The sequence below is a fragment of the Cyprinodon tularosa genome, unplaced genomic scaffold, assembly GCF_016077235.1.
Source record: "Cyprinodon tularosa strain WSP-4 unplaced genomic scaffold, ASM1607723v1 ctg424, whole genome shotgun sequence".
NCBI lineage: Eukaryota > Metazoa > Chordata > Actinopteri > Cyprinodontiformes > Cyprinodontidae > Cyprinodon > Cyprinodon tularosa.
In genome coordinates, this window is record NW_024039146.1 from 327,430 (window position 1) to 352,940 (window position 25,511).

General features: G+C 39.8%; 1 protein-coding gene across 2 annotated transcripts in view; it reads left to right on the plus strand.

Moving 5' to 3' along the window:
* The window catches only part of uts2r2 (urotensin-2 receptor 2), a 55,040-nt gene that overhangs the window by 21,613 nt on the left and 7,916 nt on the right, over positions 1 to 25,511 (plus strand). For both annotated transcript variants that reach the window (XM_038299328.1, XM_038299329.1), the window contains one exon: positions 5,228 to 5,351. In XM_038299328.1, the coding sequence (XP_038155256.1) occupies positions 5,228 to 5,351 (124 nt within the window). The remainder of the gene's footprint in view (positions 1 to 5,227; positions 5,352 to 25,511) is intronic.

Consider the following 25,511-nt stretch of genomic DNA (forward strand, 5'->3'; position numbering starts at 1 on the left):
GCTGATGACGTTTCACGACTACGTGAGAACGCACAAGTACACAGATTGAGAAACAGCATGAGTTTTGTTGCTTTGTACTAGTGACAATGTAATGACAATAAAGTTGAGTTCTATTCTATTCTTTATGGTTGGTTCTAGATCTGGGTGTACATAGTGGTGTGTACATAGTAGTCTTACATTTGCACACCGTTTCCCAGGACTTATGTTAGTAATTTACTAGTTATTAACTGAGTTTCATTTCTTGTAAATGCTCTTTGGATTCCCACAACCTTCTTTAAGCTGAGGGTGACTGTAATGTGGCATTCTGTTTTTACCCAGCATTCACTGCTGACTAGGGCTGGGTATTGTTCAAAAATTTTCGGTTCCGGTACCAATACCGATACCTTCATTTCGATACCGGTTCCTGAACAATACTTTTTTCGATACCAGTTTTATAATATCAGTTCAAAGAAAAAGAAAATTACGCAACATAAAAAAGTACAAATCTTGAGTTTTATTTTAAGCTCTGATTTTTCCATTTACATTTTTTCTCTTACATAAAAAAAAAAAATTCAGTGTCTAATATTCACTGTTACATTGAGGACCTTTTTACTTAGCAGTTTTCCTTTAGAAAAATTACCATGTCTGACAAACAAGCCCGTTGAATGGGATCCTATTGACAGCGCACCGCTGGTATGTGGGGGTCTGAGCGGCTCCGACAGAAATATTTATTGGAAGGCAGGATGAACTGACTGCACTGATTAAGTTTTCAGGTGGATTTTCCCACTTAAAAACATAATAAAACTACTTTATTCCCACTGATCACAGCAAATATAGCTGCAAGGCAGAGAAAGGATAGAGTAGCTCCGCCCAACGCGCGTCTGAGCCACTTTTCGACCGTGCAGCCAGAGCAGCAAAGCTGCTTCAGCCGTGCGTCAGAAGCTGGTACAAGCAGCAAAAAGGAAGCAGCAGACGTGATTTTGCTGCTCCTGCTGCGTCCAGTTTGAAAGCAGCATGATTCACTCCGCTCTGGCTTTGCTCTGCCCACGGGCTGCTGAGAGAAGGATGGTCGCGCCGGCTGCGGTCCGCTCTTCTTGCAGTCAAACACCAAGCAACTTTCTGCTCTTAAATTGTTTCCGTGCACGATGTAATGCATTGCGCACTATTGGCATCAGTCTTAATAATGTGAAGCCACACTTTTGACCTGGGGGGCATTTTAAAGTGGTTCCATGACGCTGCAACCAGTTCACAACAGATACACATGAACCCTGGCTGTAGGCAGGACCACCTGTGTATTTTTCCTGGATGACGCAATCAGGTTAAGTGTTACAGCCAATCACCGAAACTTGGTACCGAAAGACGAGGCATGTTTCGATACTCTGTAGAACCAAAGCATTTCGGTCGGTACCATAAAAGAACCGATGTTCGGTACCCAGCCCTACTGCTGACAGACTTTGTGCTGTTAGCAGAGCCTTTAAGCTGGTGGTTATATGTGCGCTGTTAAGGTGATAATAAACCAGTAGGCCTTCGCTTATGTGTGGGCTGCAGCTGTAGAATTTACAACACGGAGAAAGTCCTTCTAATGAAGTTACCAATTAATCAGATGGAACAAATTTTAATCCACTGTGACAATAATCGTAAATTGAACAGAACTCACTACAGACCCTTGTGCACGTGATGTGGTGAGCAACAGCAACATCCCTGCTGAGAAAACCCACACATCCTTAGAGAGAACATGCAAGAGAGACCCTGTAGGGCAGGATTAAGTTCCAGAACCTTCTTCCTCCCATGCAGATTGAATATGTCATTCAAGGATTGTCATATGAAATAGGCTATATAAATAAACTGGACCACATTTAAAACAGCAGTAAATCCATTAGGAACAGAGTTAAAGTTTGATGTGAAGAAAACTTAAGTTCAGATTTAGGAAAGGACTTGGGTACAAAGGGAAAACTGCAGATTTGTTTCATATCTTTACTAGACCTCAATGACCTTATAAAACATAGACCATAGAATAGGCCTCAAGATGAGCGACTGACTGAGGAAGATGATGTTTTGATTAACAAAACATTTAATTTTAGAAGGACTGAAAGACTTAATAAAGCAAAACTAGAATCCTTCAATAATTCAGTGGCCTGGAGACCTTACAGGATATTTAGTTGAAGCCCTCTATATGAACTCTCATTTGCATAAGCAGTGAAAATCTTCATCATGTCATGAAAGAACCTCCTATAGCCTGTGATATTTTGCTGAGCTGGACTGCATTAATTTAGCCACCTATTCATGGCCACTATGTCAGCAACTTTTAATAGATAAATGACGAACACATTTTCGACATACTTTGCTTAAACCAACTCCCAATTACCCTTCTTTACAAAACCTTGGGGATTCATTAAACAGGAAAAATTTGCATATTTTAACAAGAAACTGACATTTAATCAGCTCTCCATACATGGCCATAGAGAGGTTGATCTGTGATGAGGCCTAAATTCAATATAGTAGTTTGAACAGTTTCTGTTACTTAGCCCACAAAACAATACAAACTGCTTGTTTCCATTAAAAGCCCAGCACAAACAAAATAGCATGTAGCATTTATGAAAGACCTAAGAATTTCATGAACCTTTAAAATCTATTAAACCAATTTTAGTATCTTGATTCACTGCTTTTATTGTTTGTTCCTAAAAGGAACAGCAGTTTGGTTTCTTAGAGTTTAAGGAAATAATGAAACCAATTCAAATTAGGTAAGTAAAGCAGCACTCCAATGCATTAAGTCTTGAATTGGGAGCTCCGCTTTAACCTTCATAGAGTATTGAAAGTGTTTACCTGACTGAAAAGCATGTTTCTGCATAAACTACAGCTTCCTTTCTGTTAATGAGAGCTTTTATTTTGGCTTTTATACAAACAATAAGAGCAAGTAGGAACTCAATGATCTAATTCTTCAATCTCTCTAAAGATTTTTGGACATATGTAAGAAGAAGGAAATAAATGATTAAAAAGAAAATCAATTTCCAGTATTGGTGCAAGGCAGCATGTCTTTGTTCACACCATTTATTTTGTGACTAAATGCTGTGTCATTATAAGTTAATTATAACACCTGCAGTGCTGTGCAGAAATATTCGCCTCCCATTAACTTTTCAACCTTTTTCCACATTTCAGGCCTCAGACATAAAGACCTAAAATTGTAATTTTTTGTGAAGAATCAACAATTGGGACACAATCGTGAAGGGTAGCAAAGTTTATTGGATATTTTACACTTTTTTAACAGATAAAAAACTGAAGATGTGGTGGCCTAGTGGTTAGGGCATTGCGCCTTGAATCCAGAGGTTCTGGGTTAAAGTCCCACTCCTAGTGACGGGTTAATGGGGCATCTTGAAGCGTTTCCACACATTGCCAAACTGTATTGATCAGCAGGATACAGTTTGAGACTGCAAAAATATCCCAGCACATGGGTGAATGTGAATAAATGAATTGGCCCCTTTATTTTCAGTGCAGCAAACTCTCCAGACGTTCAGGGAGGATCTCTGAATGATCCAATGTTGACCTAAATGACTGAAGTTGATTAATGAGTCCACCTGTGTGTAATCAAGTCTCTGTATAAATGTACCTGCTCTGTGATCGTCTCAGAGTCTGTTTAAAGCTCAAAGAGCATCGTAAAGAACAAGGAACACACCAGGCAGGTTAGGATTGGATACAAAATAGTTCCAAGGCTTTAAACATCTCAAGGAAACACTGTGCAACCTAATATTGAAATGGAAGAATTATGGATGAACTGCTGAGATCTACAGCTGAGGTGGGAGGCTCTCTCCATACAATAACAACCAGTTGCATACTACAAAAAAAATCTGCCCTTTATGGAAGAAAGGCATTTCTTAAAGATATCCATAAAAAGTATTGTTTAAAGTTTGCTACAAGCCACATGGGAGACACAGCCAACGTGGAAGAAGGTGCTCTGATCAAATGAAACCAGTACTAAATTATGTTTTGTGTAAAAGCAGCACAGCTGACCACCCTGAACACGCTATCCATACTGTCAAACATGGTGGTGGCAGCATCATGGTTTGGGCCTGCTCTTCTTCAGCAGGGATAGGAGAGATGGTTAAAATTTATGGGAAGATGGATGGAGCGTAGGGAGGTAGTGCCCCAAAACTCAAAAAAAAAAAAAAAGAGAGAATCTTCAATGGAAAGGTTCACATATAGGCATATCCAAGTTTTAGAAAGTAAAAGTCAAGACCTGAATCCAATAGAGAATCTGTGGAAAGAACTGAAAACTGCTCCATCCGAACTCGTTGAGCTCCAGCTGTTGTGCAGGAAGAATGGGCAAAAAGACATGCTACTGATAAGAGACATACCTCAAGAGACTTGCAGCTGTAATCACAGTGAAAGGTGGTGCTACAAAGTATTAACTCAAGGGGTCTGAATAATTTTGCACACCCAGTTTTTCATTTGTTAAAAAAACTTAAAAATGTCCAATAAATTTAATTCCATCTTATAATTGTGTCCCAGTTGCTGATTCTTCACAAAACATAAAAACTTTATACCTTTATACCTGAAATGTGGCCAAAGATGAAAAGTTCAAAGGGGCCATGTACTTTCCCAAGGCACTATAACAGCTGTCTGTCTTCAATGCCAACTACTAATCTACTTATTATTGGGAGTTCTTATGCTGCAACCTACTAAGGACATTCTAACACCATATATTGACCCAGTGCTGCACAAGTTTTGCCAAATATGCTTTTTATATTGGCATAAAAACTATTCCCCTCTAGATCAAGATCTGGCCAGTCATGTTCTGTTTTTTGTTGTTGTTTTTTTGTCGTAGTAAATCTCAGTGTTTTCAGAAGCATAGCAGATGATATTACAACATTAGATAATTTTCACCTTTAAAAGTAAATTTTTTTTTCCTTCTGTACTCTGACCCAATATTGCTGCATTATCTCATTCCAACTTTCTTTAATACGTTGAAACACCCTGAAACTAGCCAAGTTCTTTATACATGTGAAATCATCATAGCAGAATCATCACATCTGGTTAAAGCAATGGGCAGTTCACACTAGCCCTCACATCACACACATTTATCACCTTTGCTCAAAGATGTATCAGCTGTCAATAAATACCACGTCCCCTGCTGTAAGCATTTGGTGCCTGGCGAAGATTCCTCTTTCACCGAGAGTAAAGGGGTGCTATAAATCTGGACTACCCTGTTAGGTGCATTAGTTTTCACTTTTATGCTTTTCTCTCTGTCTTCTAGGAGACATATGGCTCTTTTGACTACACATCTCTCCTGTACCTGTCCAACTACGGTTCAGACTTCACCGGTGGAAGATTTGTCTTCATGGATCCGAATGGCAATCGAACTGTGGAACCACGGGCAGGTATCTGTAGCTTTCATTGTCCTTTCTCAATTTAGAACAGGGGTCAGCCATAGAGAAAGACGGATGATTATTTTGGCTGATATTATCTCGTACCAGTATCAGTCGATACGTGCATGTGTTCACCGTTTCATTAGCACATTTAGCAGCCATGGCTTCAGAGCGGCCACCTGCTGAGGCGGCCTGGGGTTCAAGGAGACAGAAGAACTGTAAACCAGCTCCTTCCAGGGCACACACAGCCAGGCAGACGAGCTCTGAACCAGCTCCCATGCCACAGGAGGAACAGAGCACATCCAGCCAGTCAGTCAAAGAAACAGAACTACACTGAAAAACAGGCCAAGCTATAACACATATAAACAAAGGTGTTGATGACAGCAACAGCAGGAACAGACCAGATGAAGCTACTATGATTAGAAAAAACAGAAAGCGCATAACATTAGAGATTTAACTAAAGAAATACTGCAGAGTGGGAGAATAGAGATAGAATGATGAAAAAGGGGTTGCTATGTCCTCCAGCAGTCTATGCCTATAACAACATAACTATAGAGATAGCTCAGGATAACCTGAGCCACTCTAACTATAAGCTTCATCAAAAAGGAAAGTTTTAAGCCTAGACAGGGTTAAGGCCCCGTCCACACAAAGCCGAACCCTGGCCTAAACGCACAAATTTTTCACCAAACCAGCCTCTCATCCACACGAAGCCGGCGTTTCGGGGGTCTGTAAACAATCTTTTTTTTATTCAGCCTTCAGAGTGGGAAGATTCTGAAACGCTGTTTTTGTGTTTCCATCTTTAAGCTCTAACCGCATTTTTTTTTTTACACGCATGCGTCATAGCGTCGCCTCTTAACACGCATGCTCGACACAGTATCACAACAACAATGGCGCCGTACTGTGTTAAATGGTTGCTGCTCATGCTACTCACTAGGGGTGTAAATAATAATCGTTTTGTATCGATGCATCGATCCAAAAGCCGACGATCCGATGCATCGACACGTCCGCAAGATAATCGATTAATGTTTTTTTTTTTTCCCTCCGGTCTATTTTTATCCATTTGCTCCTGGGCGTAACTCTCCTCCCTCCCTGCGGTGCCGCTAAACTTATTTTGCCCTCCTACCGCGCTTCCTGGTTATACTCTTACAGCAGTGTGTTGCAGCAAGCTTCACACAGACATTTTTAAATTATGCTCAATATTGAAGCGTGGTCTGAGCTACACGCTGTGGGTCTAGATACGGCCGAGGCGGCGAGGAAGTGGGGGCGAGTTTAGTCCGACGACGGAGGGAAAAAAGAGCGGAGATTCAGCTGGAAAAAGGCTCCCAGCGTTCTCGCGCACCTCGCTCTTCTAGCGGGTCCAAATTCACGAGTTGTTTTCCGCAATTTCGGTCATAAAAACAAAACTAGCCGGCCTCCTGTCTGGTGCACTGTTTGAGGTCAGCTACAATCTGGGAGAGGTGCAGCGGAGCGTCTCAAGGGGCGGTGACGTCAACACTCTGGAGCCTTCTTCTTCTTTTTTTTAATGGCGGTTGGCAAACAACTTATAGGTGCATTACCGCCACCTTCCAGAATGGAGTATGGACCAGACAAACTATTATATTCTCCCTAAAATACCCGTTCTTCTTAGAAAATTAAAAATACTACCAAAAACTACATCCCCAGATGACCTTTGAAACAATTCCCTTATATCTAGTTTACTTTTATTCCTGTATAACTCTCTACACAACATCTCTCTTTCCTGAGTATATTTATTAAATTCTAAAAAAATATGTTGGACAGTTTCTTTGGAGCCGAGGTATTGCATCGAACTCATTACACTGATATTGTGCAGTATTTTTACAGTATTTTTTGATGCAACTTTTCTACTTCTGTTATTTGCTGTTGTTTCTAAAGAAACTGCATAACGATATTACAGCTTTCATTGATTTATTTCAAACTTGAAACTTTGTTTAGCCTGTAAGATGTAAAAAAAATAATAATAATAATTAAAAAAAATTTAACCGATTAATCGATTAATCGAATCGAATCGAATCGAATCGTGGTGTATTCTTAAGTATCGAAAATAATCGAATCGTTGGGTCAGGAAATCGATACTGAATCGAATCGCCATGATGGATGTGATTTACACCCCTACTACTCACCCTGCTGTCGGGCTTACAACAGAATCTTCTTCTTCTGGAATATCTCCAGGAAGAACAGAGCAATATCGACGACATAGTTCAGCACCTGAATTTGACTGAACCACGAAAATGGACCCGCAGGGCAACCATGTATAAATATTAGTGCACATGCCCAACATTTCGTTGCTTATTTTTGCTTTGGCACCACAGCGCCACTTACAGGCCTGGCATACATTTTGCAGCGTTTTCATGCATTCGTGTGGACGATCACATTTATTTTACGTCTCCGTCTTTATGACAATTGTCTGGAAAATATCAGCGTTTTGTGTTCGTTTTGACTTTGTGTGGACGGGGCCTAAGAGTAGACAGGGTGTCTGCCTCACGGACTAAAACTGGTAGTTGGTTTCACAGGAGAGGAGCCTGATAACTAAAAGATCTGCTTCCCATTCTATTTTTTTTTTAGAAATCTCTCTCGAAATCAGCTGAAGGCTTTTAACCACAGTTTTTGGACTTCCTGATAGTAAACAATTACATTAGTCCAGCCTTGAAGTAACATCTTCTAGTTCTTCATGGAACTATGTTTCTTGCCTGCCTCTCATATCTGGACACAATCTTCTCTGCCTCATCCTTGGTGTTTTGTCTCAGAAAACCTTTTTAACACCAGAGGTCTGGCAAACGGCACTCTAGAGACAAAGATCTTATTTAGCTCTAGCCATCTGCTGCACAAAACCCCAGGATTCTCTCCACCTTGTCATGAAAGATTGGTCATCTTTCTTTGCTCCCCTGGATGCCATGTTTCACAAACTGTTACCATAAGGCTTGATGAACACTGCTTTGGACCAATTGAAAGGTAAAGAGGTTGAAAAGAAATAAATCCCTAAATTCTCTACCATGAATAAAATCTTAAATATATTAAAGATATATCAGATATATCACTGGTTAATAAAATCTTCTGTTGTAACTTCTGTGGTGGACAGTTGTATTTTTTTATGGGAGTTGTGCTTTTTCTTTCCTGGAAGCAGCATGCCCACGTAGCTGCTGGAAATTGCTTAGTGTTTTTTTTTTTCAGACCAAATTAACTTAGAAAAGGGTTTATTTCGCATGTATTTTGCCAATCTTCAGCAGATCACATCAAATTTGTTTCTGTAGCAAACAGAACCAATAATCCATAATGGCTTGTTCACCTTATTATGGATATCCTGTAATTCATTTACTAATTCAACTCCAAACACAGTAAAGCTTGACCTGCTGTAACACAGCTGCTCCTCTGGAGGGGGGCTAAGTGCACTAAAATGGGCTTCAAAATGACGGTAATCCTCTCTAAGTGGGTAATCAGCAGCAAAGGCTTCTGCAAATGGAAGATTCAGGGAATTGTGTTTTACTTCACTGCATGTCCAAAACAGGTTAGACATCCACATCTTATTGGAAAGTAACAATGTACAAGTTTAACAATGTACTTTCTGCGTTTGAGTACTTAAGTTACAAAAATACATTGAATGAACTGAATTGTTGGTGACTGCAGACAATGCATCAAACTCACTGAAAAATCTAAAGAAATGCAATACAAGGCTACTGGATTAGTTCTATGGGGAAAAAGTACCAACTCACAACCTTTTTAAAGGTCAGTCACTAGAGTTAAAGACAAAAAAACTTGTTATATTTGAGTTGAACTTATCTGATATTGTCCTTTTTCATTCACACATTTTTGCTTTCTATCTTTTCAACCTTTATAGTATTCAAATCAAGTTATTTGAAATTATAAAACATAGCTGAATATTTGCAGAGTTGAAGGATAACACAGCAAGTTATGTCAACGATTGTTTTCAGCAGAAATATTTAGATGATCAGAATCATTTTGCTGGAATAAGACCCATTTTAATTATATGGAATTTGACTTATAAAATTGATTGATTTATAAAAAGTAGTATAGACAAACCTTTATGCATGAGGTGGAACGGCTTTAGAGAAAATATGAGGTGCTCAGTTATCTAGAGGAGTTCAGATTAGAGCTGCTATTGGAAATTCAGGAGTTTGGTCTGATTAGGTTATCTGGATGGCTTATTTTTAGGGCGAGTCTTAACCTGTGGATTATTCAGAAGTAGAAACGGGAGCTACTATGTTTTCCTCTATTGAGCCTCTGATACACTTTACCTCGCAAAACATAAAGAGGAGGAAGAATGGATGGATTGTTTGTCTATGGAGGAAATTACGGGGGAACCTAGACAGTTTATTTCCAAGCAATATTGCAACAGAGCACAAAGTGCAACCTACATTGGCTCTGGTACCCAATAAGCCTTAAAATACATCATTTAATAAGAAAACAACTAACCAAATTTTATAAAAGTTTAATGCAGTGGCCAAAGGTTTCCCATGACAGGAATAAAAGAGTTTACTGACAATCCCTATTACTGTCAATGGGATCCAGTGAAAGGTTGATTCTGTGTTCTGACCAAATGGGTTTGAGCTTAAATGGCATTTGGTTTACATGGAAAGTCTAAAGAGGATGCGCCTTAAGGGGAATTTTGCACTGTGCAGTTTGAAGCTTTCCACAAGTTTCTTAGAGAGTTGGAAGATCTAAACTTTTGCTGCCGGATGTGAAGCACCAACCAATCAGAGAAGCTGATCTGGGACTACATGCAAGCTGTAATATCTGATTCTGAAGAGCGTCAGCATAAATATTTATAGAGAATGGATTTTTTTTATATGTACAGGAAAGATAGTTCTCCAATCATTATAACTGATCATTATGAATCTTTACCAACTGAACTGTGGCGAAACAGTTTATAAAGCCAAGCCAATCTTGATTGCAAGGGGAAAAAAACAGATCAGCTGTTGAGCAGAGCCTTAACTTGGCAAATGTGTCCAGGTTGAGGCTTTGCCTTTTTGATGCTTACGTGCTCGGATTGAACGCAGCACATTAAGAAGTGAGGTGGTCTAAGGATTGATTGTATGTCTGTTACACAGTGCATCGACTTTGAACTAAATGAAAAAAGATTTCTGTTTTTATATACATTTTTTTTTTTTTACCCTCAGCGTCCAGATCTGTCAATCATCTTGACATCCTTGAAACAAAAGTACAACAAAATCTTGTCTTTGGAATATTTATATCAATGCTTGCATGAGTTTTTTTCAGATTTCTTCTCTGTAAGAGCTTGTAAATAGGGTATCTTCTCAATATTTCAGAGCTTAGTGAGTCTACTCAATATGGAAAACAACTCCTTAGGCCTCTCCTCCTTCCTGACAGCTTTACTCAGCCTTTTATTATATCTGACACAAAGCAATCCCATGGTGTTCCTGTCCTCTTTGTCCCTTCTTTCCTTAATCTCAACACATTGTCTTCTCTCTGATGTCCCAGCTTAGCGCTTTTGCCTCTTTTAATCAACAGCGTTTAAACAATAACCCCTTTTTGTCCTCAATTTTCTGCCTTTTATCACACCTCTCTTTCTTCTTTCCCCCGTTTCACCTCGAGTCTGCTCCATCAAAGTCCTCATGTGCCGCTGAGGAAGCAGCCCCTCACCGCCTCAGCGAACAGTAGTGAATCATCGTGGCCCCTTGACAGCATCGTGTGATGAAGTGGTTAAGGAAGTTAACTGAAGGTCACATTAGAATAAAAATGACTGCAGCTCACTCACGTTCTCAACAGTCTTGTTTCAGCAAAGTTTCAATAACCTTCAAATAACAGTGAGGATAGTTTGCAGATATCCGTCAGCCAATGGAACTATGCGAATGAGAAAACAAAAAATTATTAGATACAAACTGGAAAAACTATATAATTACACCTTTTCATCCTCTTACATCGGTAAACCTTTTCAATGGCACGCTAGGCAGGTGGCTGACATGTTTTGAAAGGTGAGAGTCAGCTCATCAGATTTAAATGGCTGATGGGGTTGCAAAGATATTTCTGGATCTTATGAAGTGGTTCTATCTAATCAAGTGTAATTAGAACATCAGGGAGACTTTCAGGAATCAGCCATCAGAGTGCAGTCAGAAGTATGGATAGAATATTAAACCTAATAACCAGACAAGTTGAGCTGATGAAAATTAACTTCATGGATTAGAACAGATATTTATTTAAAAGTTACAAAAAAGTTTAAAAGAGATAAAGGGATGACTTTCATGAAAGGGTCATTTTTGGCCTACAAAGGCAGATTTAGCAACAAGTTGAAAATAATTCAGCACAGCTAGAGTGTGGTTTAATGTGTTACCTCACAGGAAATAGAATGGGAGAATGCCAACGTAGGTGGGGAAAAATAACTCAACTACCAGCCAATACAACACATTAAATACTTTGATAGTGGCTCTGAGCCTCTGACTGTAGGTGTTGGGTGGTTTTCTTGCTGCAGGCAAACCTATGTCTCTGGATTTATGCAGCCTCTAACAGATTTTTTTCTAGGAAATTTTGTATTTAGTGGGGGTGCAACAATACATTAATATGTTGGTGAAATTTTTTTTACAATTAAATCAACTCTATTGCATTGACTTAAAAAAAAAGAGAGAAAAAAGAATCCTCAGAATCTTTCAAATATGCTTTACTTTGAAATTCACAAGGCACACAACTATAGTGAACAGGCCAACTGTTATCATTTTTATTTTTATTTATCATAAGATAGCTATGTTTTAATTAAATGCCTGATAGTTTAAGAATAGTCATATTTAAGTTTTTGTGGCTTGTTATGAATTTAATAAGTATTTGTTAGATGAGCAGATGCTGTTGCATTATATTGATCACAGATATGAATAGACTTGTGACAGACAGATATTAGCCAACATCGTATCGCCACCTGAGCAAATCAGTATAGCATTCTGTTGCGATATAGATGGTGATTTAGTCCCCTATTATGTAGTTCCATCACTCATGCCATCAAGCTGTTTCAGCTGATGAGAAACACATCACTATGCTGCCAATACCATCTTTTACTATATTTAAATTTCCTTTTTTTTGGTCAAGGTTACATTAGGTGTTCAAATATAATTAGGCATTTCTTCTAGATCAAAACATTCTCCACATTTGCTCTGTCCCCCTTCATAGTTTGTTGTTGAGTTTAAGGATCAATCCCAAGGTCCGAAATTAACACTTGCCAATTGCGACTACATTTTTCATTTGGTTAATGCCAGAAGGTGTGGAAATGTTTGGTCCACAGTTCTTTCATCTTTACTATTTTACTATTTAAGTACGTCTCTGCTTTGTTCCTCTGCTGTCTACTCCTCACTCGCCAGTACAGAGAGAACACCCCCAATACCCCGTTATTAAATGACAACTCTGCCACTAGGCCAACTGTGGAGGTATATAGTCAGAGCAACCAAACCTTTTAAAAGACAACATGCCGATTAGAAGGAGAGGGTGAAGAGAAAGTTTATTGTAAAGTCTTACAGATGCTGGGAGGAAGGATCTGTGATAATGCTCCCTGTTGCATTTAGGGTGCAGGAGTCTGTCACTGAAGTAGCATTCCAGTTCAGGGACAGCTTCATGCATGGGGGTTTTGAACATTATCCAACAAAGATGTTAATTCAGTTAGAATCCTTTTCCTTCCCACCTTCTGCACTGAATCTAGCGGGCATCCAATCATGGAGCTAGCCTTCCTTATTAGCTTATCCAGCCGCTTTCTCTCAGCTACAGATAAACCTCTGCTCCCAACAGACAGCTCCAAAGATGACTGATGCCATAACAGAGTCATAGCAGGTCTTTAAGAGCGTACCCTGCACTCAAAAAGACCTCAGTCTCCTCAGCAGGAAGAGTCTGCTCTGACCTTTCTTGTAGAGAGCCTCAGTGTTGGCATTCCAGTCTAGTTTGCTGTTCGGTTAAATACCCAGGTACTTATAAGAGTCCACTGTCTCAATGTGCGTTCCCTGGATGTTCACCGGTGTCAGTGGGGTTAACTTTCTTCTGCCAAAGTCCACCACTAGGTCCTTGGCTTTCCTTGCATGAAGTCGTCTCCACCTGAGATGAGGCAAACTATGGCAGAAAGGTCAGATAACTTCTGGAGGTGGCAGCATGGAGAATTGATGGAGAAGTCTGCAGTGTAAAGGGCGAAGAGGAACGGTGCCAGCACTGATCCCTGTAGTGCAAATCAACCTATCTGAGACACAGCCCTGTGCCCTCACATACCAGTGAGGTATTTCAAAATCCACTGGGACATGTGCTGGTCCACTCCTTACAGCTCCAGCTTGTCGTTTAGGAGTCCTGCCTGGATGGTGTTGAACGCAATGGAGAAATCAAACATGATCCTCGCAGTGCTTCCAGGTTTCTAGAGCTGAGTCAGAGCTTGTTGCAGGAAGAAGATGATGGCATCATCTTCCCCAATCCCATGGTAGGCAAACTGCAGTGGATCCAATTAATCCATCATGTTAGCTTCGACAGCAGCTGTCCGAGTAGTTACAAATTTTACTATTTTACACGTCAAGCACTAAAAAACAGGCCCAGCTCCAAAATCGAAGGGATTGTTGGCAGCAGCCCAGCTGCAGTCCAGGATGTCAGCAGTCAGAGTCGAACAGGAGCCGACCAGATGAATTTTCAATGGCAAGAAAAAGTAGAGAGAACATAACATTATGGATGGAACTGACACTGCAGAATGGCAGTGGGCTGGGATAAAGCAGAATAAGTGGTTACCATGTCTTCCAGCAGGCTTAACTTATAGCAGCATACATGTAAAAAAAAAACCAAAAAGCTCAGGATAACCTTACTATTTTGAATGAAGTTTGAGAAAGGTAGAGCATTTCTCATGTGTAGAACATAATCTTCATTCTGAGCACCAGCATCTTTCAGTTACTCCTCTGGCTGCATGGTTGTGGAGGCTATGCAACTGTTTTTCGCAGAAGGAAACAGTCAGGTCAATCCAGACTCCAGCATTCATATTCTTGAGTTTATTTCTTGTAGCAAAATACTCAAAATTGTTAAGTGGGCTAAAAATAGAGCAATAACGAAGTGAAAAACTCATAAATAAATTATGAGAGGCCAATAGTGTCCACAAATTGTATTCACTGAAGTAGCTATTGACCTCTTGACTACTTCTAGTGATCAATGTTTAACTTTGGTTGCTTCTCAATTTAGGTGGAGGTTAGCATCACGTATGATTAGCTAGATTTGTTTATCTTTTTTTTTATCTAGCGAACTTCACTTGTTGCAGATGATTTTTCATAGCAAAGTTAAGGGAGCTGTTGGCAAAACCAGTCTAACAATGTTTTTACTTATAGAAATTTTTAAGTGTATATAGTTTTCTTTGTTTTAACAACTCCTCTATATTATTAAAGTATCACATTGAATTCCAATAAAAACATTAAATTTTGTACTTGTGTTACTTGTTGAAAATACAGCAACACACAGAATATCAACAGCAACAGCTTTCTTTGCACAAGACACCTCAACAAAATTATCTAAAAAAAGCTGAAAGAGCTGCTCAAAAGAACCCCTGCTGTGTGAGCAGCATAAAAGATAAAACAAACTTGTAGGGAAAGCTTGACACAGATGGGAGCACAGTCTGTTATGGTACACTTGTCTGTATGAAACATCTCTCAGATGTCCTACATATCTTCTCTTGAATTCAGTTGTCAGACCTTTGTTGTGCCCTTTCTTGTTGTCTCTTTTTGTTCATCTTGTTGGAAATTCACCTTTGTTTTGCTAAAAGTTGTTTTCTTCCAGCTTGCTGGCTGCTGCAGCAGTTTTATGATCAATGGCTTTTGTTGGCAAACATAACCCTCCTTCTACACATTCCCCTGGTATTAAATGAAATGGTTATCTTACCTGTTCAGAACGTGACTTATAGGAAAAGACTGGGAAGCTTTAGATGTTATGATGCTATTAAATGATTTAAAGGACACCAAAGGTAGGAGTCCATGAGGCTTAACGTTAATGGAAAACATCTGGTACTTGTGGTGTTGTGCTGTTTAATATAATACATTCAGTTTGATTTGAAATTATCTGTAGAATTTGCACTACTCTAGCAATAGTTTTTGCTATAAATAACCATATATAAGTGCTGTGTACAGTTAATAGCATTTGGAGGTTAAGTTGTTAATTTTAATCAAATGTACATGGTTGAGGGCACCACATCCTTATAAAGAACCATTAGCCAAACGGTTCTTAAGTCTCTTACAGTTATTGTATGTGAATTCTTCTTACTAGGTCAAATGAAGCAAAAAAAACGTATGTACCGTAATATGACAGATCGTTAATTATGTGGTGCCTATTTTCGCTCACATTCCTACATACCCTCTTTTAGGGTGTGTGCAGTTGTCCTTATGGTTGTCTTTCTGGAACTGCCTTGTTAACGGGGACCTTTGTATGTCTGTGGCGCTGAGGTATTTTCTGTCTTTCTTATGCTATCGGGGCAGGTCTATGGCTCCTAGGGCTGGGTATTGTTCAAAAATTTTCGGTTCCGGTACCAATACCGATACCTTCACTTTGATACGGGTTCCTGAACGATACTTTTTTCGATACCAGTTTTATAATATCAATTCGAAGAAAAAGAAAATTACACAACATAAAAAATTACAAATCTTGAGTTTTATTTTAAGCTCTGATTTTTCCATTTACATTTTTCCTCTTACATAAAAAAAAAATTTCAGTGTCTAATATTCACTGTTACATTGTGAGGACCTTTTTACTTAGAAGTTTTCCTTTAGAAAAATTACCATGTCTGACAAACAAGCACGTTGAATGGGATCCTTCTGACAGCGCACCGCTGGTATGTGGGGGTCTGAGCGGCTCCGACAGAAATATTGGAAGGCAGGATGAACTGACTGCAGTGATTAAGTTTTCAGGTGGATTTTCCCACTTAAAAACATAATAAAACTACTTTATTCCCACTGATCAAAGCAAATATAGCTGCAAGGCAGAGAAAGGATAGAGTAGCTCCGCCCAACGCGCGTCAGAGCCACTTTTCGACCGCGCAGCCAGAGCAGCAAAGCTTCTTCAGCCGTGCGTCAGAAGCTGGTAAAAGCAGCAAAAAGGAAGCAGCAGACGCGATTTTGCTGCTCCTGCTGCGTCCAGTTTGAAAGCAGCATGATTCACTCTGCTCTGGCTTTGCTCTGCCCACGGGCTGCTGAGAGGAGGATGGTCGCACCGGCTGCGGTCTGCTCTTCTTGCAGTCAAACACCGAGCAACATTCTGCTCTTAAATTGTTTCCGTGCACGATGTATTGCATTGAGCACTATTGGCATCAGTCAAGTGAAGCCGCACTTTTGACCTGGGGGGCATTTTAAAGGGGTTCCACGACGCTGCAACCAGTTCACAACAGATACACATGAACCCTGGCTGTAGGCGTGACCACCTGTGTATTTTTCCTGGATGACGCAATCACGTTAAGTGTTACAGCCAATCACTGAAACTTGGTACCCAAAGACGAGGCATGTTTCGATACTCTGTAGAACCGAAGCATTTCGGTCGGTACCATAAAAGAACCGAAGTTCGGTACCCAGCCCTAATGGCTCCTCACACCCAGTATTGAACATTTAGACCAAATATAAGGGGGGGGAGGGGGGAATGGAAATCATTCTAAAATAATATCTAGTTGTTCACTCCCTCTACATTTGTTGTGCTTTACATGTGAAAGTAATATACACTATATTGCCAAAAGTATTTGCTCACCCATCCAAATTATTGGAATCAGGTGTTCCAATCACTTCCATGGCCACAGGTGTATAAATTCAAGCACCTAGGCATGCAGACTGTTTTTACAAACATTTGTGAAAGAATGGGTCGCTCTCAGGAGCTCAGTGAATTCCAGCGTGGAACTGTGATAGGATGCCACCTGTGCAACAAATCCAGTCGTGAAATTTCCTCGCTCCTAAATATTCCACAGTCAACTGTCAGCTGTATTATAAGAAAATGGAAGTGTTTGGGAACGACAGCAACTCAGCCACGAAGTGGTAGGCCACGTAAACTGACGGAGCGGGGTCAGCGGATGCTGACGCGCATAGTGCGAAGAGGTCGCCAACTTTCTGCAGAGTCAATCACTACAGACCTCCAAACTTCATGTGGCCTTCAGATTAGCTCAAGAACAGTGCGCAGAGAGCTTCATGGAATGGGTTTCCATGGTCGAGCAGCTGCATCCAAGCCATACATCACCAAGTGCAATGCAAAGCGTCGGATGCGGTGGTGTAAAGCACGCCGCCACTGGACTCTAGAGCAGTGGAGACGCGTTCTCTGGAGTGACGAATCGCGCTTCTCCATCTGGCAATCTGATGGACGGGTCTGGGTTTGGCGGTTGCCAGGAGAACGGTACTTGTCTGACTGCATTGTGCCAAGTGTAAAGTTTGTTGGAGGGGGGATTATGGTGTGGGGTTGTTTTTCAGGAGCTGGGCTTGGCCCCTTAGTTCCAGTGAAAGGAACTCTGAATGCTTCAGCATCCCAAGACATTTTGGACAATTCCATGCTCCCAACTTTGTGGGAACAGTTTGGAGCTGGCCCCTTCCTCTTCCAACATGACTGTGCACCAGTGCACAAAGCAAGGTCCATAAAGACATGGATGACAGAGTCTGGTGTGGATGAACTTGACTGGCCTGCACAGAGTCCTGACCTCAACCCGATAGAACACCTTTGGGATGAATTAGAGCGGAGACTGAGAGCCAGGCCTTCTCGTCCAACATCAGTGTGCGACCTCACAAATGCGCTTCTGGAAGAATGGTCAAAAATTCCCATAAACACACTCCTAAACCTTGTGGACAGCCTTCCCAGAAGAGTTGAAGCTGTTCTAGCTGCAAAGGGTGGACCGACGTCATATTGAACCCTATGGATTAGGAACGGGATGTCACTTAAGCTCATATGTGAGTCAAGGCAGGTGAGCAAATACTTTTGGCAATATAGTGTATGTTTGGTCTGTCTTGGCACTTGGACACTAAGAGGACTAAACTTCGGGACACGTCACGTCGCCTTGAAGAATCTTTGGCCAGATAGAAACTCAGATGTCTGTTCAGCATATGGTGAGCTTCATGACGTCAAATTCAATCTTTCATCATTTTTGATATGTCGCACTAAAGAGGACAAAAACATAATATTTCCCAATTTTAAACTATCTGCTATTTTATTGAACGTCTCAATTGAAGTCAAAAATCTTGGTCATGTGTTGACAGACCGTCTGTCTGATGATGAGGACATTGACCGTCAGGTCCGAATGATATACACTCAGGCAAATAGCCTTGTCCGGAAGTTTGGATTCTGTTCTGACGAAGTGAAACTGAACTTGTTCAGATCATATTGCACATCACTGTATAAGGCACATTTGTGGTGCAACTTTAAAAGGCCAGTCTTCATAAGTTGAAGGTGGCTGATAACGATGCACTAAGACTTTTGTTAAATAAGCCCAGATGGACCAGTGCCAGTGAATTGTTTGTATCTGTTAGTGTCAGGACTTTTATGGCTGTTTTCAGAAAGCTTATGTATAGATTTATTTGTTAAATACTCATCTGTGCTTTGGGACATTGGTAAAATTGCCTCCTGAAGGGCTAGGCACCTTCTCTGTTGTACTCTTATTCTTTTTTATTCTTAGTGTATCTGTTTTCTTTTAATGTATACTGGACCTTGAGTCTGTAATAATAAAATTAATCAATCAATCAGATGCCAAGATTAAGGTAGCCAGTCTTAGTTTTGGCTATAACCAGTTAGCAGATGCACAAAACAGCAGATTTTATTTCATTTTGAATCCAAGGTTCCTTCTAGAAGGCAATCTTTTTTTGGCAAAGTGAAGACATTCAGCCACATGTTCCCCAGTGCAGCCTGTGGAGACCTTTGGGCAAAGAGGAAGGACAGGGTTTTGTAACTCTTTGACCTCATGGCGATTCCAGCTGTGAAACCCCTCCATCCCAAGACTTCCATGAGAATAGGCAAACACTACATCATTGAATTCAGAGGTTATAGTATTCTCTTTATTTCTCTGTTTACAGAATAGGTGTTACTTTCCATTCTTACCTGGGAACAAAAGCATTATATATAGCTAGTCAGAATGTAAGTGGCTGATTGCATCTGGGAACCCATTTTCAGTCAAAGATCTATGTTCATTGTGGTCCCTTGAGGCAATAAAACCCTGTGATTTATCAGCTGCTCAATTACGAGCCTGTGGGAATGATCCATATATTGACCTGACAGTGTTTGTAAGATGGATTGCTTTTCTTTCAAGCACCAAACTTTTGGTATGTTGACATTGGAATCTCACCTTAGGTTCGTTTTTAAAGTTAAAGATATCAAATACAAATTAGGGTTGTTGAAGTGTTTATTTAAAACTTAAAGGGCATAGGAAGAGGTCAAATTAAGTCATTTGTCAAAGCAATGTAAACAGCACGCACGTAAAGCCCAACACTTCAGTATATTTATATTTTTGTTTTAAATTATTTGGCATACTCATCCTTTTGAAGGTACTATACCCTGATTTTTAAAGCCTTCTAAAATCAACTAAGCACACACATACATATATATATATATATATATATATATATATATATATATATATATATATATATATATATATATTACACATGATGAAATATGGCCTTTGGCACTACAGAATATTGATTTGTTATGACATATTAGTTGTTTTCAGGTTCTATTTTCCAACCTGGAAGAAAAACACTTGCCTTCACTGTCTCCCTTTGTGTGGGTACTGCCCATTTCATGACGGGGTCTTAGAGCTGCTGCAGGATGTTATCTAGTGAGATAAACAACAAAGTCTGACTCCTCTTGCAGCCTAAACGCCCTTATTATTCTATTCATTATACATTATTAATTTTATAGGACTTGTGTCTCTAGTCGAGTTTGTTGTCTAAATGAACACCAAGGTATTTATCTCCCCCCAACACCTCCCCCCACAATGTTAATTGGATTTAACTTGTTTCTGTTTGATTCGATGAGATTGACATTGGCTAAAAAAAATGCTATCACTGCAGATCAGCTAACCTGGCATAAGCCATATTCATATGTGTACTTCAATTTTAATTTTTTGCAGTATCCGTCTGGAAAGACTCTGGTGGAAAATGTTCACAAAGGGAAGGGACATTTAGTACATTTCTTTGGGTTGATTGGGTAAATCACCAAGTGGCATCGGCCTCCCATTTCGAGCTTTTAGTCAATCACAACAGTGGTATCAGCTGAGACGTATCACATTCTCGACTTGTTTCACAACTAGCACAGTCAGCTAATAAATCAAAGTCTTGTTAAAGCATGCCAACATTTTTTTTCCATCCACAAAGGCACAAATAGCATCCCTTTAAAAAAAAGAAATGGATGGTTTTCCAGCTAAAACAAATGCAGCCATGTTTTTTTTTGCTTGCGCCACTTATGGTTGAAGTCATAGACGTCACTGCATTTCATTGGTCCGAAACATTTCTGTATCTAAGCTAATGCATCTTTTGGTTTCTGGCAAGATGTTATTTTCGAGATTTTGTGAATTCATGAATGTCCAATTAATCTAGCTTGTAAGTAGGGATGGGAGATATGGCAAACATATAATATCACGATTTTTAAAAATATAAAATCATGTTTTCAGTTTTATCACGATCTTACGTGTATTTTTGAGACTAATTTGCAAGTTTCTGGTGAGTGTAACCAAACCGTTTCTGTAAGTAAAACAATTCTTAAAAACATAAACTAAGCAAAAAACTATTTAGGCCAAAGAACATCTTTGTGATACTTTTAAGTAGGATAGAAGCTGTTTTTCTAACACATGCAAAGAACATAAAATGCACCTGAGACCTGTAATGGCAGTTTTCGAGAATTACTTTGAGCTGGTGTTTGAACCCCTCGTTTTTAACAGTGTTGAACAGAACCATATACAGTATGTTGCAAGATTCAAATAAACTGCTTCTTTTACCTTGTTCCAACTCTCGCTTGTATTTCCATACAGAGTGCTATCATCAAATGCCTGTGATAATGCTGTTTGGGTCCAATGATGCTGCTTCTGGCTATGAGGCTGCCAACTGTCCCCTCGGATGTTTTTGGCTCTCATAATGTTTCGGCCTCTTTCTTTTCAAGTAACCAATGTGCAAACTATGTCAGAGAAACTTTAAAAACTACACTTAATGGCGCCTTGTTATTTGGGAAAAAGCCTAACCAGTTACATATAATGGCCAAAATAAGACCTGTGTTCATTAAATGACCAATCTTTTTAGTGAATCAAATTTATTTGGTAGGTTTAACATAATTTGTGATTGTTTTAGCTTTCATATGAGCCATTGCTAAAGCCAATCGATTAATTTTAAGACCGGTTATAAGATCTTGTTTCTAGAACATGGATAAGTGACAAGAATATTGTCAGGGACTGTATGATTGAGTCAGCTTGACTACGTAGTAGGTCTAGTGCGTTTTTGATCAGCGTAGAACTGCCATTTATAGAATGTGACCTAAATGATCCTACAGTCACCTCACAATTGTCTACACATTCTAAAGCTTCAAGATCTAATATGGCCATATTTTACCCCTCTACTTGCAAGGTAAGACATTAGCATCTAAAAGAGCCACCGTGTCTTCAGCGGAAATGATACTGCTCTGCCTCACACCATCACCACCTAACTGGAGAAAGTTGGTGTTGTTTACTGTGTGATAACTATGAGGGCTAGTCATTTTCCTGGCCAGTGAATTCAACAGGATCCGTCAGTCATGCTTGAATGATGCAAAATACCACTTTGGGCATGACTTTAATGAAGCAATAGTATGATAAGATTTAAGTTAACAAGTTTTTAGCATACCTAATTTTTCTCCCTATCCTGAATTGTTTTTCATCTAAATCCCCAAAATAAAACCTACTTTTGTGAAGCTTAATCCCATCATGAATTCAGCTGTTCTGTTAAGACCTCAGAGGTTTATTAGAGAATATATATAAAAAAACATAATTATGTAGACCAACGAACACATAAAAAAGGCTACGGAGATGTTTAAAGCAAAGAAAAATTCTAAACAAGTCTTTTCGCTCTAATATTTTTAAATAACCAAGAGTTGTCAATAAAGAGGCATGACAAAGTTTTCCGATGATTCTGTCACCTGTAGCCAAAAACACAAAACTGCATCACTCTTCTACTCGTTCAACTTTTTAACTTGAGTAGCCATTAGTGTCCGAGTTGAGTCGGATGCTGCTCACTTCTGAGTATCCACAAAATCCCTCTTGATTATAATGTTTTAATTGTTCTCTAGATTTGATCCATTTAACATGGACATGCTTGACGTCACAGCTGCAGAGACCACTCGGGAACTTCCAACCCACAGCACATTCAGGGAAAATACAGACTGTCAATCTGCTTATCAAACGATGCTATAGTTAAGGATTAAAAAAATACTTTTTTTAAAGATATTTTTTCAGCAGAAACTTACAAAATGCCTCCAACACATTATTTTAGCTTTTAAAAATTCATCTGAAAACTCCTTGTTGGTTTCATATAAAAATTGTTAATGTCCTGCCCTTATATAGCACTTTTACAAGCCAGAGGACTTGACCAAAACAACTACACACTACATTCAGTTATTTACGCACACACTTACACACTGATGGTGGCAAGCTTTATTTTGTAGCCACAGTGTCCCTGGGTCTCACTAACAGAAGCGAGGCTGCCGTACATGGGTGCATACGGGCCCTCTGACCGCCATCAGTAGACAATGCAGGTGAAGTGTCTTGCCTAAGGATACAAGGACACTGAAAGCTGGAGCCAGGGTTTGAATCGACAACCCCAGACATTTAAGCTAGTTTTTTTTTTTTTTTGCAAGAACCTGTTGAACAACTTTTACATGTATTTTTCAACCCATGCCGTTAGAATGGTCATCTTGGTAGAGTACGTAGGGTTAATTTAAATCAGCTTCCTCAAACATGCTGACTTTACAAAACTCATATGCTTGAGGTCCAAGTTTTTTTGAGCATATTTTCTATTTTAATATTGTCTTATAAGAACAGCTCTTGTGTGTTTGTGACCGCTGCTCTTTTTTATACCCGGCTAGCCCAATTATGACCATTTTACTAAAACTGTCACCCATAGGCAAAACATTTGAGAACAATTTAGGAACCCCTGAATAAACAATCTGGAAGCTTTAGGCCCCGTCCACGAAGTCAAACCCTGGCCTAAACGCACACATTTTTCACCAAACCAGTCTCTCATCCATACGAAGCCGGCGTTTCGGGGCCTGTAAACGATCTTTTTTTTATTAAACCTTCAGAGTGGGAAGATTTTGAAACGCCGTTTTCGCGTTTCCATCTTTAAGCTCTAACCGCATTTTTTTTCTTACACGCATGCGTCATAGCGTCGCCTCTAAACACGCATGCGCGACACAGTATCACAACAACAATGGCGCCGTACTGTGTTGAATGGTTGCTGCTCATGCTACTCACCCTGCTGTCGGGCTTACAACAGAATCTTCTTCTTCTGGAATATCTCCAGGAAGAACAGAGCAATATAGACGACATAGTTCATCACCTCAATTTGACTGAACCACGAAAATGGACCCGCAGGGCCGTTTTCCGGTTTGAATGTTGTATAAATATTACTGCGCATGCCCAATATTTCGTTGCCTGTTTTCCTCTATTTTTGCTTTGGCACCACAGCGCCACTTACAGGCCTGGCATACATTTTGCAGCGTTTTAATGCTTTCATGTGGTCGATCACATTTATTTTACGTCTCAGTCTTTACGACAAACTTTCTGGAAAATATTAGCGTTTTGTTTTCGTTTTGACTTCGTGTGGACGGGGCCTTAGTGTCTCTCTTCACAGAGAAGCAGGTTTAACATCGCTATTGGATGAGAGAATCGCAACTCAGGACTGCCCACTAATTACCCACTCACACTGAAATTGGGATTTGATTGTCTATAGCAGATCTTCATTGAGGTTCTGACTTCAGTCTGACTGAGAATCTTTAAAGTACAAGAACTGTAACACAGCAGTCACCTTAACTTACTACCTGTCAGCCTTTTATCTGAAAATTATGGTTTCACAGTAAGGACCAGAGAGGTTGTGCAGAAAATGTGCCTGCCTGACTGGGGAAATTGTGATTAAAGGTTTCAACAAGCTGCAGAAATGTCCTTTTTCACAGTCCCAATTGAAAAGAATATCTTATCATTCCTTTTTCTCTCGTTTGATCATTGCTCATTTCACCCCGAACCTTTCTGAAGTAAGTTGAATGGAGAAATATAATGAAGCTGATTTTCATCTGGCATTACTTTATGCCATTTCATTGTGCTGTGTGTTTGAGAAATACCAAGGCAAAGAAGCAGCAGCTTCCGATAGGTTCAAATCTTATGAAGTGAAATGCTAAATGGACTTCAGCTTCATAAAGCAAGATGTCCGAAAAGAAACACTACATAGGTGTTCTGTCTGCAAATATAATTGCACACATCTGTTTTCTTTGTCTCTTTAAATTTGCTACAGTGCAGAGTCCTAACTATAAAACCAACATTAAAATATTTAATGACGTGCAAAAATAAAATAAACTTTGAATATGCTCATGGAAATGTTAGGTTATAAAGCTGCTCTAGTGCTGCATCAGGTATATGATGTTTAGTTGGATCCAGAAGTGCAGAAATAAGGCATGTTTTGAAAATCAATTATTGTTCTGTAGTCTAAAGGCTGATTTATACTCAGAAATCAGGTCATCTGCGTGTGTCGCAGTGAATGCAAATGTGCCCCCGCCCCTTCCGCAGACACTCTGCTGCACCTCTCCAAAATTGTAGGTGACAGCAGACGGTGCCGCAGACAGTAGGCCTCTGATTGGTCAAATTTATTTCCTGTTTTTTGCCTTACTGGCTTGTTTTGTTTGTATGACCGCCATTGTGGAAAACAACACGTGAAGATGGACCAGCTAGAAGAGCAAGGTGAGCCAGAACGCTGGGACCCTTTTTCCACCTTGATCCCTGCTCTTTTTCGCTCTCATGTCCCTCCGTTGTCACACAAACTCGCCCCCACTTCCTCACCACCTCGGCCATATCTAGACCCACAGCTAGTTTGTGATTGTCCCTCTTGCGTTGTGGCATGGAATAACATAGCACAGGCCAAACTTCAAAATTGGGCATAAATCAGAAATATCTGCAATAAGCTCACTGCGACAGACAGAATATAAGGGTATGGCATGTTCTGTATTCTACCTGCATTCTAC